This window comes from Pipistrellus hanaki (genome assembly GCF_964339955.1).
Source record: "Pipistrellus hanaki genome assembly, chromosome: 15".
NCBI lineage: Eukaryota > Metazoa > Chordata > Mammalia > Chiroptera > Vespertilionidae > Pipistrellus > Pipistrellus hanaki.
Window position 1 is genome coordinate 25896118 of NC_140517.1, and position 17867 is coordinate 25913984.

At 42.2% G+C, this 17867-nt stretch overlaps 1 protein-coding gene across 2 annotated transcripts in view; it reads right to left on the reverse strand.

Annotated features, from left to right (window-relative positions):
- Positions 1-731, reverse strand: part of FBXO31 (F-box protein 31) — a 42210-nt gene extending 41479 nt beyond the window's left edge. For both annotated transcript variants that reach the window (XM_084905043.1, XM_084905042.1), the window contains exon 1: positions 270-731. In XM_084905043.1, coding sequence (XP_084761169.1) covers positions 270-618 — 349 coding nt within the window. In that variant the 5' untranslated portion in view covers positions 619-731. The remainder of the gene's footprint in view (positions 1-269) is intronic.
- Positions 732-17867: the final 17136 nt, after the last annotated feature.

Genomic DNA, 17867 nt, shown 5'->3' on the forward strand with positions numbered 1-17867 from the left:
CAGAACCGCCCCTCGGTGCTTCCCGATCTGCGCAGGTCTCCATCTAGGGCCCATGCAGAGCCGAGACCCCCGAGTCCACCCTGCTCATGAGGCCCCCCGACTATGGCAGGTCCCTGTCCAGGGCCCTTGGGGACCTCAGACCCCTTCCAGGCCTGTACACGTGCTACCCGGACCTCCGGGCATCCTCCCAGTCCCGGAACCTTCCCCCACGCCCTGACCTCCGCCTCGAGCCCCCTCCAGGCCAGGACCCCCCACTGCCGTGCACTCACCCTCCCGGCAGCGCCGCCTCCAGATGGTGTCGTTGTGCAGGATGCGGCAGAACTTGGTGCAGACCTGGGCCAGGCTGGGCAGGTCCGTGCCGGGCAGCGAGGCGAAGATCTCCACCAGCAGCTCGGGGGGCAGCTCCAGCAGCGAGCAGCGCGGGGGCGGCGACGGGCTCGAGCTCCGGCCCCCCCACTCACCGCACAGCTCCGCCGCGCCCGCCTCGATGCGCTCCTCCTCCAGGTCCGTGTCCGGCTCGCTGTCGGCCGCCGCCGTCTCGGCCGGGTCCCGGCGCTGCTGGCGACGCCGACACCCCCGCGAAGGGCCCACGCCACACAGCCGAGCACACACCGCCATGCCTGTCGGAATAACGGCCGCCGCCGCCGCAGCTGCTGCAGCCGCCGCCGCCGTCGCCGCCGGGCCTGCACCTGCTCCGCCGTCAGCCGGCCCCGCCCCGCAAGAGAGCGCAGCCGGGACCTCAGGCCTAGTCCCGCCCATCAGAGCCAAGCCCCGCCCCCAGTCAGAAGATCTAGCCACGCCCCCGATCCGTCTCGGCCCCGCCCCCACAGGGGACTGCAGAGGCCCCGCCCCGGAAGCCCCACGTGCGGGGGTGGGAGATCCGCCAGGCCCTCTGCTAGGAGGCCGGCGACCCCCTGGCGACTCTGTCTTCCACTCAACTGCGGTCTGAGGGCCTCCGGCTCCCCTCGCGGAGCTTGCCCGGGAAAAGATTACCCACTAACGCGCTACGGTCGCCCTTCCCCACTAAAGGCGTGAGTGAGGGCAGCATAAGGGCGTGCTGCCGCGTTTGAGAACAGAATCCTAAGGATTCCCCGGAGGACATTCTCCCCCTCCCCCCGCCCACGACTCCGACGATCCTCCGAGAAACTCTTCCCCAGGACGGTCCAAAGAACCCCCCTCCCATGAATCCTTCCAGGACCCTCTCTGAGGGCCCCATGGACCCCCACTAGAACCGCTAGGACCTCCCCCTGAGGAGAGCCCCAAGGAGTGGCTCCCAGGATTCCCCAAGGACACCTTCCTCCCCAGGACCCCCTCCCCCGCAAGGAAAGCTCCAAATGACCCCCAAGACTGCTGCTCACAGGCGTGATAAGTGACAGGTGGAATCAAGGCCAACCGTTAAAGTTCTACGAAGCCAACTAGAACCCTAAATTGTGCCTCCCAGCTCTTTTATCTAAAAACTAACATTCACTTGTTTCTGCCCTTAATACAAAGAAAGGGAGAAATCACGCTAGGTGATAAATCCTGTGTCATTTGTCAATGATCTTGTTACCTTGTTTACTGTGCTCCAAGGCACGTGTGTTTTAGAGACTGTAAAGCTAGCTCTTGACTGTAGCTTCACCTTAAATAACTCATAACAGGAAACCGTTATTGTCTTTAGAGAGGAAAGCCAGGGGTACGGATGCTATCGTAGCAACTCTACAATTCCTTTCTGATCGAGACTTACTTCAATGCCCTGAAGTGCTGGAGGAATAGCCCAGCATCTAAATGGAAGCTAAGAATCCTCTGGCAAATGCAGTGTTTCTGGGGTGGGGTCTTGCTTATCTAATAGAAAAGACTAATCTGCTAGTTTCCCTGGGCCCAACCTCCACAAATGCCTGGCTATCCACCTCCACCTCCATAAGGAAATCTCTAAGCAGAAAAGAGGGCAGTCTACCTAGTCCACAGAATCCTATAAATAGGGAAGTGCATCTTTTGACAAAAAATAGCAGTGCCTTAGTTCAAATTTTTACCATCTCAGGTCTACACAATTGAAAAACAACACCTTGGTCAGAAATAACACGGGTAAGCTGCTATATCCTTTCACCATCCGCACAGGATGTCCCATTCATTCTCCACGATGGTGACCTTAGTTTTGATCCCACAAGTTGTGATAGAGGAGAGAGTTTTGCACAGAGACCTGCGTCCTCTCCCCTCACCCCACAGGTCAGACACACAGTCTTGGGGTGGGCCTGGGGCTCCACTCCTGAGCCCTGTCTTAAGAATGCCACTGCCAAAACCGGTTTGGCTCAGTGGATAGAGCGTTGGCTTGGGGACTGAAAGGTCCTGGGTTCGATTCCGGTCAGGAGCATGTTCCTTGGTTGCAGGCATATCCCGGGTAAGGGGTGTGCAGGAGGCGGCTGATCGATGACTCTCTTTCATCGATGTTTCTAACTCTCTATCTCTCCCTTCCTCTCTGTACAAAAATCAATAAAGTATATTTAAAAAATAAAAAATAAAATAAAAAAGAATGCCACTGTCAAACTATGAACCAGGATGTCATGATTCAGTTCCCAGTCAGAGCATATGCCCGGGTTGCGGGCTCAGAAGGAGACAGCCGATTGATGATTCTCTCTCAACATTGATATTTCTTTCTCTCTCTCCCTTCTAAATCAATAAAAAATATATACATTATTATATATATATATATTAGGTAATGTTATTTTTCATATATTTAATATATATATGAAAAAATAACACCAAATTGACCTGCATCTAGAAGGTTTTTCCATCCATCCTCTGTAGTTGTCAGAACTGGCTTCCTTCAAACAGTAACATAAGTAAAAGCAGACTCATCCCATCACTCACCTATTTAAAAGTACTTAGTGGGCCTATTGACTCCTATTACATCACACACTATCTGGTCCTATCCTCCCAGCCTAGCCTCCTCATTCCCCACACACATCTTTCAACCAGTGCCACCAGATTCCTTAGCCAAAACTCACCATGTCTTATCACATCTCTGTCACTGCTCAAGCCGTCTCCTCTGCCAGGAAGTCCCATCTCCCCAGTCTATGCCATTAAATCCAACCCCCTTCCTTCTTGTCTTCCAATGGTACCCCTTCTAGGAAGGATGATCCCTTTATTACAGCACCATCATATTGTTTTATTGTAAACACTTGCTTCCTTTGGCTTTACTATGTTAACGAAAAAAAACATTGAAACCTGTAAAGAATTTTTTAAAGAGTTTATTTGAGCCTTACTGTCGACAATTGCCGGGAAGTACAACCTCAACGGATTGAGATAATGCTCCGAAGAATGGAGGGTTACATTTCTCTATTTATACACCGAAATCAAAGGAGGGACATAGGTGGGTTACATGAAATTCATTGGTGATGGAGTAAGGAGGCGGGAGAAAGCAAAGCGGTGGGAAACTCCTGGGATTGGATAAAAAGTAAAATGATGGAGGTGTACTCAGGTGAGTGCAGGAACAATTAACATGATAAAGAAGGAATTTGAGGCATCTGTCCTGGCGCCCACCACATTTGGTTGTTCCCAAGGGCTCCAGAAAAAGGGAAGTTACAAGTTACCCAGACATCTCACAGATATGTTATCTTAGAAGCAAAAAGGCAAACGGGCTCAGTAAAAAGATCAAAGTTGATCTTTGTCTGGGAGAATATCTGGGACATGACTACCTACTATAACCTGTTAGATATTTAATTTTCAAACCATCTTTTGTGGTTATCTTAGGTCTCTGGGTTTGCAAGACTGCCACGCAGGCCTTCCCTGAGCTTGTCAGGTTAGCATGTGGCTTTTTTCTTTCACAACTACAGTGGTGCCTCACACAACGAACTTAATTCGTTCCAGGAGCAAGTTTGTTATGCGAAAAGTTCGTTATATGAAACGCGTTTTCCCATAACAATACATGTTAAAAAAAATAATTCGTTCTGTAGCATAAAATATGCTAAGATGACATAAAAAAAGATAAATTTTTTGTTATTATTTTTATTTAGATACATCTAAAAACATAATTTTTTTAAAAAAAAACATTTTTTTAATTTTAAGACAGACTAAGTAGAGTCTACCGAATCTTGCACATCTTCATCCATTTTCTGCTTTTTGGCCGATGGTTTCATGAAAAACCTGTCCAAAGTCGTTTGTTTTTCTCTTTTCTCCAACATCTGCCGGAAATAACGGACAAGAGTATCGGAGTAAAGATCGTTGATCCTGTTTGCTTCAGCTGAATCCGGATAGTGGGCATTGGTAAACTCCTGAACTGCTTTCCATTTGACCAGGATGTTCTTGATGTCAGCAGTTAGGATTGGTTGATTGTTTGATTGTTGCTCCTCGTTATCAGATGACGCTTCCCTTTGAGCATTGTCCTGTTGCTGGACCAGAAGTGCTTGGAGCTCTTCAGTTGTCAGCTCTTCTTCGTGTTCCTCAATAAGCTCCTCTACATCCTCTTCCTCTACCTCTAATTCCAACCTTTGGGCCACTGTGATGATGTCCTTCACCACTTCTGTGTCATCAACTACTGCTTCTTCCTGGGTCCACAAAGGCACAAGCATCTTCCAAGCAGAAATGAGGGTCCTTTGTGACACTTCTTCCCAGGCCTTCTGTATAAGTCGTATTGCCATAAGGACATCAAATTTCTCCTTCCAAAACTTTCGGACAGTCATATTGTCTCCACCAAACTCGCATTCTTCAAACACCTTATTAAAGAGGGCTCTAGTGTAGAGTTTTTTAAAGTTCGCAATAACTTGCTGATCCATTGGCTGAAGAATGGATGTGGTGTTTGGTGGCAAATACTACACCTTGATAAAAGGATAATTTTCCTGCAATATTTCCTCTAGGTCTTTTGGGTGAGAAGGGGCATTGTCAAGTATCAGAAGGGCTTTGAGCGGCAGTTCTTTTTCCAGCAAGAATTTCTTCACGGCAGGAGCAAAGGTTTTCAGAATCCATTCGTTGAAGATAACTTGGGTCACCCAGGCTTTTTGATTGGACTTCCAATGGACGGGCAGTTTGGACTTAATAACGTTATTTTTCTTGAAAATTCTTGGATTTTCAGAGTGATAAACCAATAGAGGTTTGATCTTGAGGTCTCCGCTGGCATTAGACGAAAACATAAGGGTAAGTCTGTCCTTCATGGCTTTGTGTCCTGGCAATTTCTTCTCCTCTTTTGTAATGAAGGTTCTGCTCGGCATTCTTTTCCAGAAAAGACCCGTTTCATCGGCATTGAACACTTGTTGTGGGCAGTATCCTTCATCCTTAATACATTTTTGAAAGTTAATAGAGAACTTTTCTGCTTCTTTCTTGTCAGCACTGCCAGCCTCACCATGCATAGTAACGCTGTGGATTCCACACCTTTTCTTAAATCTAAAAAACCACCCCCTGCTGGCTTTGAATTCTTCTTCATTATCTTGATTGCTGCTACTTCCGGGGACATTTTTCTTTAGATCGTCATAAATTCTCTTGGCTTTGTGACAGATAATATCTTGGGTTGTTACGTCACCTTTCACCTGCCTGTCCTTAATCCAAATCGCTAATAGCCTCTCCATTTCCTCGTGGATTGAAGACCTATGTTTTTCATGAAATAGTTTTGATACTCCTTTGGCTACTTTGGCTGATTTGATTGCATCCTTATTTGTCAAAATGGTGAAAATGGTGGTCTTGCTGAGGCCAAACTCTTTGACGAGGTCACACTGTTTTACCCCACATTCACTCCTTCTAATTATTTCCTGTTTCATTTCAACAGAAATCACCTTCCTGCTTTTTTTAGAAGCCATGATATAAAAAAAATATTGAGTTTAACTTAAAAGGACGACTGCCGTGATACGTGCGTGATTTAATTCGTAATGAAGAACGATTGCCGTGATACGTGCTTAAGTTAAGCGCAGTGACTAACGACTGCCTGCAGTGCCTGTGCGGAAGGATGCAATACATCGGCAGCGATCGTGGAAGCTCGGGCGAAGCAGTCGTGGAAGCTCGGGCGACTTCGTTGTGTGAAACGAAGTTCGTTGTATGAATCATGAAATGAAGTTCGTTGTGTGCAGCGTTCGCTGTGCGAGGTGTTCTTTATGCGAGGCACCACTGTAGATGTAACCCTCACAACATGACAGATGTACTAACCCTTCATGCAATCAATGAATGTTCACTGACTAAATATTTGTTGAATAAAAAAAAATAGCAAACAAATAAACTGGCTAAACAATTAAACAGGGAGGAATGTGAACCAAATAGACATAGAAAGACTTTTGGGCTATCATCCTCACCATCACCATCCAAGCTAGGAAATATCTCAGCAATGCAATGTACCAAATAATATAATAAAAATTTTTGGAATGCCTGACTAGCCTATGTGCTATGTTCTGTGTGGATCCATAGATTCTAAAGCATGATCCTTGCCACTGTTACATCTCAGTCAGTTTTAAAGGAATATATCTATCCCCTACTAGGCCCTATTAATAAAATATATTTTTCTTCTAGGAGAGCTAAGAGTATATTAAAATGTACAAATTTAGTTTGCTCAAATTTTCATCTTTAATAGAATGGTTAAACTATTCTGTGTCCATAATTTGAATTATACAAGTAAAAGCTACAGCTATATATCCTTTACACCAGGAAGGCTGCGTACAATAATGCACAAAGATGTTGGAAGGATTGAACTGATGCAGACCACCAGAACAGAAAGAAAGACAGCTGTGAGAACTTGGGTAATCCATGTTGGTGTAAAGGAGCCAGAAGGGAAAGACTTTGAATATAGCGGAGAATTTTCATATGTTGAATGCTGAAAGCATTTTATGTCTTTGAACAATTTTACAATCCCTCATACAGAACTTGTATCCTTTACAAAGAACACTAAGTGGGGTCATACTTATATAACGAAAACCTACATAGAAGAGATTATTTGTTTTAATATTACAACAATGAACTCTTTGTTAGTGAGAACTGATAACATCTAAGGAAGTAAGTAGAATACAGGGCAGGGCATTTTTCAATTGGTTGCCTGGAAAGTCACTGAAAGTAGTAAACCACGTTAACTTGATGCACGCTGTTAGATGTGAAAAATGTCATCTTATCCATTGCCCAGCACAGTCTGGGTGATGGGAAAACATTCATAGGCCAAACAAGAGGTTCATGGTTTAAAACAAAAGTCTGAACAGTTGCATCCCTTAACAGTCGCATATATTGTATGGGCAAAAGCCGGAAAAACAATCCATTGTATTTAGAATTAAACAAGCTAACAACAACAACAGCCAAACCTTTGGAATGTTACCCAGTTCCATCCGTTGTTATCCACTCATTTAAGAAATAATGTTAGGTTATCTGAATGATTTACCATGGCTTTCCTGTTCGCACTAGTTTGTTGATTTCTAAAGTTGAACCCCCAAGGCACAGGAAGCATTCTAATACGGTGCCTCTTTCGCAAAACCTCCCAGGAACCAGCGAAGACACTCCCACAGTCTGCACCTATTGGGTGTCCACTGCAAAATCTTCCTGGCTGAATTCTTTCTGAGAATAGCTCGGGCACTCCTCTTGAGCAATACTTGTTTGTTTACTTGTTCTAAAGAGCAAAGCGATGACACAGGACAGATTGGATAACTGGCCAATAGTGTCCCAGAGGACTTCCAGGGTGGAGTTTGTCTTCCAATCAGAAAGAGGAGAGGCGGGACAGGCCCGAGGAGATGAACTACTTCTCAGTGTGACTTGCCCTCCATATTGAGTGTGGCGAAAATAACTCTAATGTGTTTTAGAGCAGGTTAATGTTTTGCGCCCCATTTGACAGATTCTTAGAAATAGCTAGCATGATTTACAGCTGCGTTACATCAGTGATGCCGTGATGTCATTCAGTTTTTACCGGTTAAATTATTTCCCCCATGATTATGGTCATTTAATATTATAGAAAAAGGAATAAGGTGAGAGTTATTTAAAATTAATACTGCTTGGCTTTCTACAATGATTATGTGATAGTTTAAAAGCACTAGGAGATTCTTGGAGAAAACACTAAATAAATTTAAGTGAAAGATGTGTTTTTGCTTTTCTCTTTTATATGGATTGTTTCAAGGAACTGTAATATTTATGTTATTCAACTAAAAATAAATTATACTATGGGTATATTAGCTACCTTAAAATAATTCATGAACAATATCTATTATCTGAATATTTTCACTACATCAACCTTCTATTAAAATGTAATTTGAGGCACATGAAATTTTTCACATACACTCAAGCACACTTGTATTCCAAAGTTACCTTTTTAAAGAAATTTAGAGCTGAGACCGGTTTGGCTCAGTGGATAGAGCATCCACCTGGGGACTGAAAGGTCCCAGGTTCGATTCTGGTCAAGGGCATGTACCTTGGTTGCGGGCACATCCCCAGTGGGGAGTGTGCAAGAGGCAGCTGATTGATGATTCTCTCTCATCGATGTTTCTAACTCTCTGTCCCTCTCTCTTCCTCTCTGTAAAAAATCAATAAAATATATTTTTAAAAAATTTAGAGAGAAGGAAAGAAACATTTGTTGTTCCACTTATTTATGCATTCATTTGTTGCACCTTTTTAAATTTAATTTTTCTATCACCATTTATCCCCTCCATGCCCTCCACCATACCCCCAACCCTTAATTAATTGCTTCTTGTATGTGCCCTGATGGGAGATTGAGCCTGCATCCTTGGCATATTGGGATGATGCTCTAACCAACTGAATCAACCTGGCCTACAGTAATACTTTTTAAATATATATATATATATATTTTATTGATTTCAGAGGGGAAGAGAGATGGAGAACTAGAAACATCAATGATGAGAGAGAATTATTGATCAGCTGCCTCCTACATACTGGGGATCCAGCCTGCAACCTGGCATATGCTCTTGACCAGAATCCAACCTGGGACACTTCAGTCTTCACTGAGCCAAACCAGCTACGACCAAAAGTAATACATTTTAGGTTTAATTAATTATTTATTCAAATATGCTAAATCTAAAATGGAAGTTATGCCGTAACTGGTTTGGCACAGTAGATAAGAGTACAGCCTGCAGACTGAAGGGTCCCAGGTTCGATTCTGGTCAAGGGCAAATACCCAGTAGGGAGTGTGCAGGAGGCAGTTGAATTGATGTTTCTCTTTCATTGATGTTTCTAACTCTCTATCCCTCTTCCTTCCTCTCTGTTAAAAAAAAAAAATCAATAAAATATATTTTAAAAAATAAAATAAAATGGAAATTATGCTTGAGAAACCTTTATACACCAACTGTATTGGATAATTTCCTGAGAAATATGTAGGGATATGTGGTTTTGTTTTATTTTAATTATTTATTTAAAAAAATATATTTTCTATTTTATTTTTTTAATGTATGTTTGTTAATTTCAGAAAGAAAGGGAGAGGGAAAGAAACATCATTGATTAGAGAAACATCTATTGGCTGCATCCTGCAGGCTCCCTCCTGGGGATTGAACCTATAACCCGATATGTGACCTGACCAGAATCCAACCATGACCTCCTAGTTCATAAACACTGAGCCACACCAGCCAGGCAGAATATGTGATTTTAGGTTCAAGTAGGAGCTCAAGGTTAGGGATACGACCATAACAGCCACTGTAAATGTAGACTTCAGTTCTTGAAATCTCAACAGAGTAATCCGGTCCCAACACTAGCACAGCCCTTGAGGCTATCACAATGAACCAAGGCCTCCCGGTAATTTGGTAATGTTTTATGGGTGCTTAGGGACTAGGAAAATATGAAACTCTCCTTCCCTTCCCCCCACTCCCATATGCCAGATAATTTATTTCCCCCTCTTGCATTTGGAACAGTTGTCCAGCAAGAAAATGAGAAGTCCATTTCTTACAGAGCAGCACTAAGCCAAGAAAGCACTCACCAGTCAATACTAAGTATCATAAAAATCCCTTTGTACTTCAAAACTGATAATTTTGTGTTTGGCAGAGGATATGTACACTACAAACACTTACTGGATTTTTTTTTTTTCAATCTTCATAGAATAAAAACAATCAAGATAATACACTGGGAGCTTAAATCTTTGGAATTTTGGAAACCAGATAAAATGTCCAAGTGTTCTTTATTAACTGTATATTATCAGATTTTAAAGATAAAGAACTGTGACAGAAAGAGGAAAAAAGAAAACGTGAGATGGCAAGTGACACATGCACAAATGCACTGTTCTTTTGTAGACACTCGCAAAATAAAGAGCTACAACCAACATCATTGTTTGGGTCGTGTGGATAATTACATGGGAACTGTAATACACTTGCTTCTCTATTAGGAAAAAAAATCCCAACTGTCTTAAAATCACTTTGAGAAATACATCTTAGAATGTTTTATACATTTGTATAGTAATGCATATTAGCACACTCCAATTACTTTATCAAACAGGCATATAAGAAAGGCTTTTATACCACGGTTCTCAAAACTGCCTGGTACTGGTACAAGAACAGACATATAGACCAGTGGAACAGAACAGAGAACCCAGAGATTGACACAAGCCAGTATGTCAAATTAGTATTTGACAAAGGAGGCCAGAGCATACAATGGAGACAAGACAGTCTCCCATAAATAGTATTTGGAAAACTGGACAGATACTTGCAAAAAAATGAAACTAGACCACCAACTTACCCCATACACAAAAGTATACAGCTCCTAGGGCAATGGAAATTAAAGAGAAAATAAACAAATGGGACTACATCAAAATAAAAAGCTTCTGCAGAGCAAAAGAAACCATCAACAAAACAACAAGAAAGCCCATTGCATGGGAGAACATATTTGCCAATGTTATCTCCAATAACGGCTTAATCTCCAACATTTACAAGGAACTCAAAACAACAAAAGGAAAATAATCTAATAAAAAAATGGGCAAAGGGCCTAAATATACACTTTTTGAAAAAGGACATTCAGTAAGCCAAGAGACACAAGAAGACATGCTCAAAGTCACTAATCATCAGAGAGATGCAAATCAAAACAACAATGAGGCAACATCTCATACCTGTTAGAACAGCTATCATCAACAAATCAACAAATGACAAGTGCTGGAGAGGATTTGGAGAAAAAGGAATCCTTCTTCACTGTTGGTGGGAATGCAGACTGGTGCAGCCACTGTGAAAGACAGTATAGTGTTTCCTCAAAAAATTAAAAATGGAACTGCCATTTGACCAGGAATACCACTTCTAGGAAAATATCCCAAGAAAACAGAAACACCAATCAGAAAGGATATATACACCCCTATGTACATAGCAGTGCAATTTACAATAGCTAAGATTTGGACACAGCCTAAATGCCCATCAGCAGATGAATAGATTAGGAAATTGTGGCACACCTACACAATGGAATACTATGCAACAGCATGGGTTGATCTGGAGAGCATTATGCTAAGTGAAATAAGCCAGTCGGTGAAAGATAAATACCACATGATCTCACTCATTTATGGATAATAAAGAACATTACAAACTGCTGAACAAAAATAGAGGCAAAGAAGCATTGAATAGACTATAGCGGGAAGGTAGCGGAGGGTGAGGGGGAATAAAAGATCAACTGAAGGACTTCTATGCATGCATATAAACTCAACCAACAGACTTAAGACACTGGGGTTGGGGGCATGAGGGCAATTGCCGGCAGGTAGTGGAGGCGGGGGTGGGGGTGTGTGTGGAGGGGGAAGAGGAGGTCAGTAGAGGGGGGAAAAAAGACATATATACTACTATTTGTAATACCTTAAACAATAAATTTAAAAAAAAGGCTTTTACAAACTTAAAAGGGCCAAAATCCTAAATATAGGCTATCTTTCAAAGTAATAGATATTAAAGAGCAAAAAACAGCCAAAGAAGCATTTGGTGTTCATCTAGATGTGTTGTTGGCAGCAGGAATGGCACCAGGTGTCTGACCCATGGGGTTAAACCAAAACTAGGTTCAGCATCCTCAGTGCTTGGGTTCTGGCTAGGAAAGAATTCAGAGCAAGACACAAAACTGTAAGAGGTTTATAGAAGAAATTACAGAGTTAGAAAAGGCAATTCCTAGAAGAAATGAGCTTCAGAAACAAGTTAGCGAGGCAAAGTGAAGCGCTATTGGAGCTTGGGAATGAGGAGGCTAATGGTAATGTGCCGGGTGAAGAGAGAGGGAGAAGGCATGGAAGGGACAGTGCACTGGTTCCTCCATCCTAAGGATTTTATTTTATTTATTTTTAAAAAATCTTTATTGCCGAAACCGGTTTGGCTCAGTGGTAGAGCGTCAGCCTGCAGACTGAAAGGTCCCAGGTCGATTCCGGTCAGGGGCATGTACGTTGGTTGCAGGCACATCCCCAGTGGGGGTGTGCAAGAGGCAGCTGGTCGGTGTTTCTCTCTCATCGATGTTTCTAGCTCTCTGTCTCTTTCCCTTCCTCTCTGTAAAAAATCAATAAAAATATATTTAAAAAAAAATCTTTATTGTTGAATGTATTGCAGATGTCTCCCTTTTATCTCCCCACTGCCTGCCACCACCCAGTTCCAGCCTTCACCACCCTATTTTCTGTGTCCATAGGCAATGCATATAAGATCTTTGGTTAATCTCTTTATTTTTTTTTTATTTTTTTTATTTTTAAATATATATATTTTATTGATTTATTACAGAGAGGAAGAGAGAGGGATAGAGAGTTAGAAACATTGATGAGAGAGAGTCATCAATCAGCTGCCTCCTGCACACCCCCACTGGGGATATGCCCACAACCAAGGTACATGCCCTTGACCGGAATCGAACCCGGGACCTTTCAGTCCCCAAGCCGATGCTCTATCCATTGAGCCAAACCGGTTTTGGCTGGTTAATCTCTTTATAACTCCCCTCCAACTCCCTTCCCTCTGAGATTCGTCATTGTTTCATGTTTCCATGCCTCTGGTTCTATTTTATTCATTAGATTTCTTATTCATTTGTTTTTATTTTTAGATTCAATTGTTGATAGATTTATGTATTTATTGCCATTTTATATTCATATTTTTTTTTCCTCCTCCTCCTTTTCCTCTTCCTCCTCCTCCTCCTTCTTCTCCTTTCTTGTCTTAAAGAATGACTTTCAACATTTATGTAATACTTTTGGTGGTGGTCAACTCCTTTAGCTTTTTATTGTCTGTGAAGTTCTTTATCTGACCTTCAATTTTAAATACCTTTGCTGGGTAGAGTAATCTTGTTATAGGACCTTGCTATTCACCTTGAATATTTCTTGCCATTTCCTTCTGGCCTGAAATGTTTATTGAGAAATCAGTTTACAGTTGTATGGTCACTCCCTTGTAAATAACTAACCACTTTTCTCTTGATGCTTTTAAGATTCTCTCTTTGTCTTTAGCCCTTGGCATTTTTAATTATGACGTGTCTTGGTGTGGGCCTCTTTTGGTTCTTCTTGTTTAGAACTCTCTGCACTTTCTGTACCTGTATATCTATTTCTTTCACTAGGTAGGGGAAGTTTCTGTAATTAATTTTTTCAAATTGGTTTTAAATATCTTTCTCTCTTCTTTCTAGGCCCCCATAATGCAAATATTGGTACTCTTGAAGTTGTACCAGAGGCTCCTTACAGTATCTTCATATTTTTTGGATTCTCTCTCTCTCTCTCTCTCTCTTTTTTTTTTTTTTGTTCTTCTGATTAGGTGTATTTTGCTTCCTCATATTCCAAATCATTGATTTGATTCTCAGAATACTCTACTGTTGAGAATTTAGGGAAGGTCCCAGGGAAGAATCTTAATAGAATATTCAGCAGTTTTCCAAGTGTGTCCTTTTAGGGTTGTAGCCTCCAATGATGGATTGGCTGGCACCGGGACAGGGCATCATTACTCAATGCAGCTGGTCCTGACATCGGCAGTGGCTGGCTTTATTGCTTATCTGGACTCAGAGGTGAAATACAATTGAAGCCTAGATGTTATCTCGAGGGAAGCTAGGTCAAGGGGTCCAAACAGCATGACCAATGATATGCTAGGGGATGAAAAGTCACCCTAGCCGGGACCGGTTTGGCTCAATGGATAGAGCGTCGGCTTGGGGACTGAAGGGTCCCGGTTTCGATTCCGGTCAAGGGCATGTACCTTGGTTGCGGGCATATCCCCAGTAGGGGGTGTGCAAGAGGCAGCTGATTGATGACTCTCTCTCATCGATGTTTCTAACTCTCTATCTCTCTTCCTTCCTCTCTGTACAAAATCAATAAAATATATTAAAAAAAAGAAAAAAAAAAGAAAAGAAAAGTCACCCTAAAATTGATGTCCAATACTAGGCACCGGGGGCTTTCCATTCTAGTGACCTTCTGTACCTGGCCCATCGTCCTTGCTCTCCTCAGATCTGTCTAACTGCCTACAACAATCTCCCTCCCCCATTCAAGGATCTTGTTTCAGAAATCTCTCAGAGAAAAGGGTCTCTTCTGTAGCTGCTGAAAGAGGGTGACATTTTTCTTCAGAGCCAAGAAAACCTTGCTCTCTGCCAGAGAGACAATGAGGCCTGGACATGGAAGGAGGTGGCAATGGTGTCTAGAGGTGGTATTCCCTGAATATGAGTAGGGCTTGTAACTTGGTGGAGACAAACTGGGTTATATACTTTAGTATTACTGGGGCAAGACTAGAACAACGAGAATTATGACAAATGGTCCAGTGGAAGGAAAATCATTTTAATACTCACTGATTCCAAGTCAAAGGATGGGTTAAAATGAAGCTTTAGTTTGGAGAGATGTAGGTAAATATTTTAGAAAATGAAATAAATTTAGGATCCAGTTCAATTCACAGGTGAAAAATAAATTTTTGAAGACAATTAACTGAATTACTTTAATATTAACAACTGTGTATTAGAGTCTATTGAAACCAAAAATTTCCCCCTAAAACCACCCTCATTGTCATTAAAGTGCCATATTAAGACCAATTAATTTACTGCATTATTAGTTTCAATTTGGCCCAGCCAGTGTTGCTCAGCGGTTGAGCCTGGATCTATGAACCAGGAGGTCACAGTTCGACTCCCGGTCAGGACACATGCCTGGGTTTCGGGCTTGATCCCCTGTGGAGCATGCAAGAGTCAGCTGATCAATGATTCTCTCTTATTGTTGATTTTTGTGTCTCTCTAACTCTCCCTTCCTCTCTGAAATCAATAAAAAATATTTGTTAAAAAGTTTAGTTTTAATTTGGCCTGATTGTTTACATAAACACAATAAGAATAGCAACTGACTGTATAGGCGCTTTTAAAATCTGCTTTGCTGGAATCTCAGATTGAACTTTAATGAACTCCTCAGGCCAAAGAAGTTGAGCCACCTAGTTGCCACCAGGTTTTCCTGCAATACCTGTAGACTTGGGTAAATTCCTCAAGTTCTTGAGATTCCCAATGATGTCTTGAGGTTCCTATTTTACCATCTCTCAGGAAAGCAATCTTTACTCCTTACCTGGAAAGACTGCCATGAACTATGTAATGAAGCAAGATACTAGGCTTTTCTCCAAGGCACTCTTATTGGCTTCAAAGTCATTTTCCTTCCTTAAGGCTTTCTGCTAATATTGAGTCCAGGCATGTCACTCTCAGACATGGCATTCCAGTCAAAGTCTTGGTTGATAAAATTATAATTGGAAACTGGTCTTATTGAATTCATACAAAGAAATGTATTGCCATGATTTACTTATTAAGAATTGCCAAATTCTGGAGGATAAGGTAGAGAGAAAATATATTTACCAAATTATTTTTACTTTATTATATATTTTTATTGATTTCAGAGAGGAAGGGAGAGGGAAAGATAGAAACATCAATAATGAGAATCATTGATCAGCTGCCTTCTACATGCCCCCTACTAGGGATTGAATCCGAAACCTGGACATGTGACCTTGACAGGTATGGAACCCTGGACCTTTCAATCTGCAAGCTAACGCTCTAACCACTGAGCAAAACCAGCTAGGGCCAAAATTGTTTTTAAAATATCTCCTTATATTTGGAATATGAGTACATCCTTGTATTTATAACAAAGTAGAAAAGAACCAAATTCTAACTCTTACTTTTGACATTTAAATTTCTTAATTAAATTTATTATTCAGGAGAGCATACACCAGGCCTTCATTTTGAGGAGTTTTATAGACTGAGTATTAGAGGAGTATCTTAGTAGAATTCACCAGTGTTATGCTGATATACCAAAATGAGATTTATTCTCTTAACTTCATTTGTCCTTGGGTGTGGTTGGCAAATGGCAGTAATTGGTTTTCTGCTATCTCTGTAAGTAGGGTGATATAAGCTATTTACCCTCCAGTGCAAACCATTTACTCTTCATTGGACTTACTAGATGGCTGCAGACTGCTTGGCATCTAGATTTTCTGAGTGGTTGCTAACTGCTGTTTCCCTATTCCACTTGTCCAGGCTTACTGGCCTCTTCATCTATATAACTCTCTTTTAACATTTCTCTTTATAAACCTACTAGAGGCCCGGTGCATGAAAATTCATGCACTGGGGTAGGTGGTTCCTCAGCCCAGCCTGCCCCCTCTCAGTCCAGGAATTGCCTGCTCTTCTGTGGGAGGCAACTGGCTGATCAGGGGAAGGCACCACCCCCATCACCCCGCACATTAGAAAGGTTGAGAACCACTGCCTTAGATGGTCTTTTATGAACACATTTTAAACACTCTCACTTGTTTTCTATTGTGTAGAAAGGGGTTTGATTTTCCCTTTTCTATAGACCTTTCACTAACACAGCACTCTTACTTTCAATAAACACACCTTCAATAAAACATAAGACATTGCACCAACAGCTCTAAATCTATTTTCTAGCTGCTTTTTAAAATTTTTATTAAAAGGCCCAAAGTTGGTAAACTTAAGACTTGTCCAGCAATCAGTGGCTTAACAGCTGAAATTAGTTAATCTGCTAACATAGCTAAGGGTTTTTCCTTTCAAATAAGTGGCTACCCTCTAATAACTTGCATTATAAAAGCTGGCCTAGATAAGAGATTCCAAAGTTAGCTTCTAGTAAACAAATACTGAAATAACTTAAGACAACATGTGACAGAAGTCACTAGTGGAGATTCTTAAAATTAAAATGTTAATGAAAAAAAAAAAACCATTGAAACCTGTAAAGAATTTTAGTGAGTTTATTTGAGCCAAACGGTCGACATATACCGGGAAGCAGAACCTCAATAAATTGGGGTAAAAAGGAAGTTACAAGTTACCCAGACATCTCACAGATATATCTTAGACTTAGGAAGGCAAATGGGCTCAGTAAAGAAGATCTAAGTTGATCTTTGTCAGGTGAAATATCGGTCTAGGAGAGTGTTTCCCAAAGTGTGGTACGCGTACCCCCAGGGGTACGGGAAGAGTTTGGTGGGGATATGCACTGCACCGTGCTTAGCTGTGCCTAATTCTATGTTCTCATGAGTACGAGGGGTACTCAGCGTTACGAAAATTATAGAAGGGGTGCACATATGTCAAAAGTTTGGGAAACACTGATCCAGGACATGACTACCCACTATAACCTGTTTGTAGTTAGATTTTTAATTTTCAAACCATCTTTTGTGGTTATTTTAGGTCTCTGAGTTTGCAAGAAGCCACGCAGGACTCCCTGAGCTTGTCAGGTTGGCATGTGGCTCTTTTCATTCACAAAACATACACACACACACAACTGAATGTGCTCTATCTGGTAAGCCAAAGAATACAAACAAAAACCAGCATTTCCAAGGTCAGTGATACCCTGCGATAGAAGCACAAAAATACTCTATCAGGTAGAGTGGTTAAGAGCCACCAGCACGGAGAACTGGGCACGCGAACTCAGAGCAGCCAGTCACGCGGGACAGCACCACACGGCAGGGATCCCGAGAGGCACACCCACACGTCTCCGTGGGGCGAGGGGGAGCGCGGGCACACAGTGAAGCGTCCTCACTCGGTCCCCACAACCTGGGCGCTGGTCCTCCTCGCGCGCATGCGCAGGGCGGCGCGCCCCACGCCCCGCC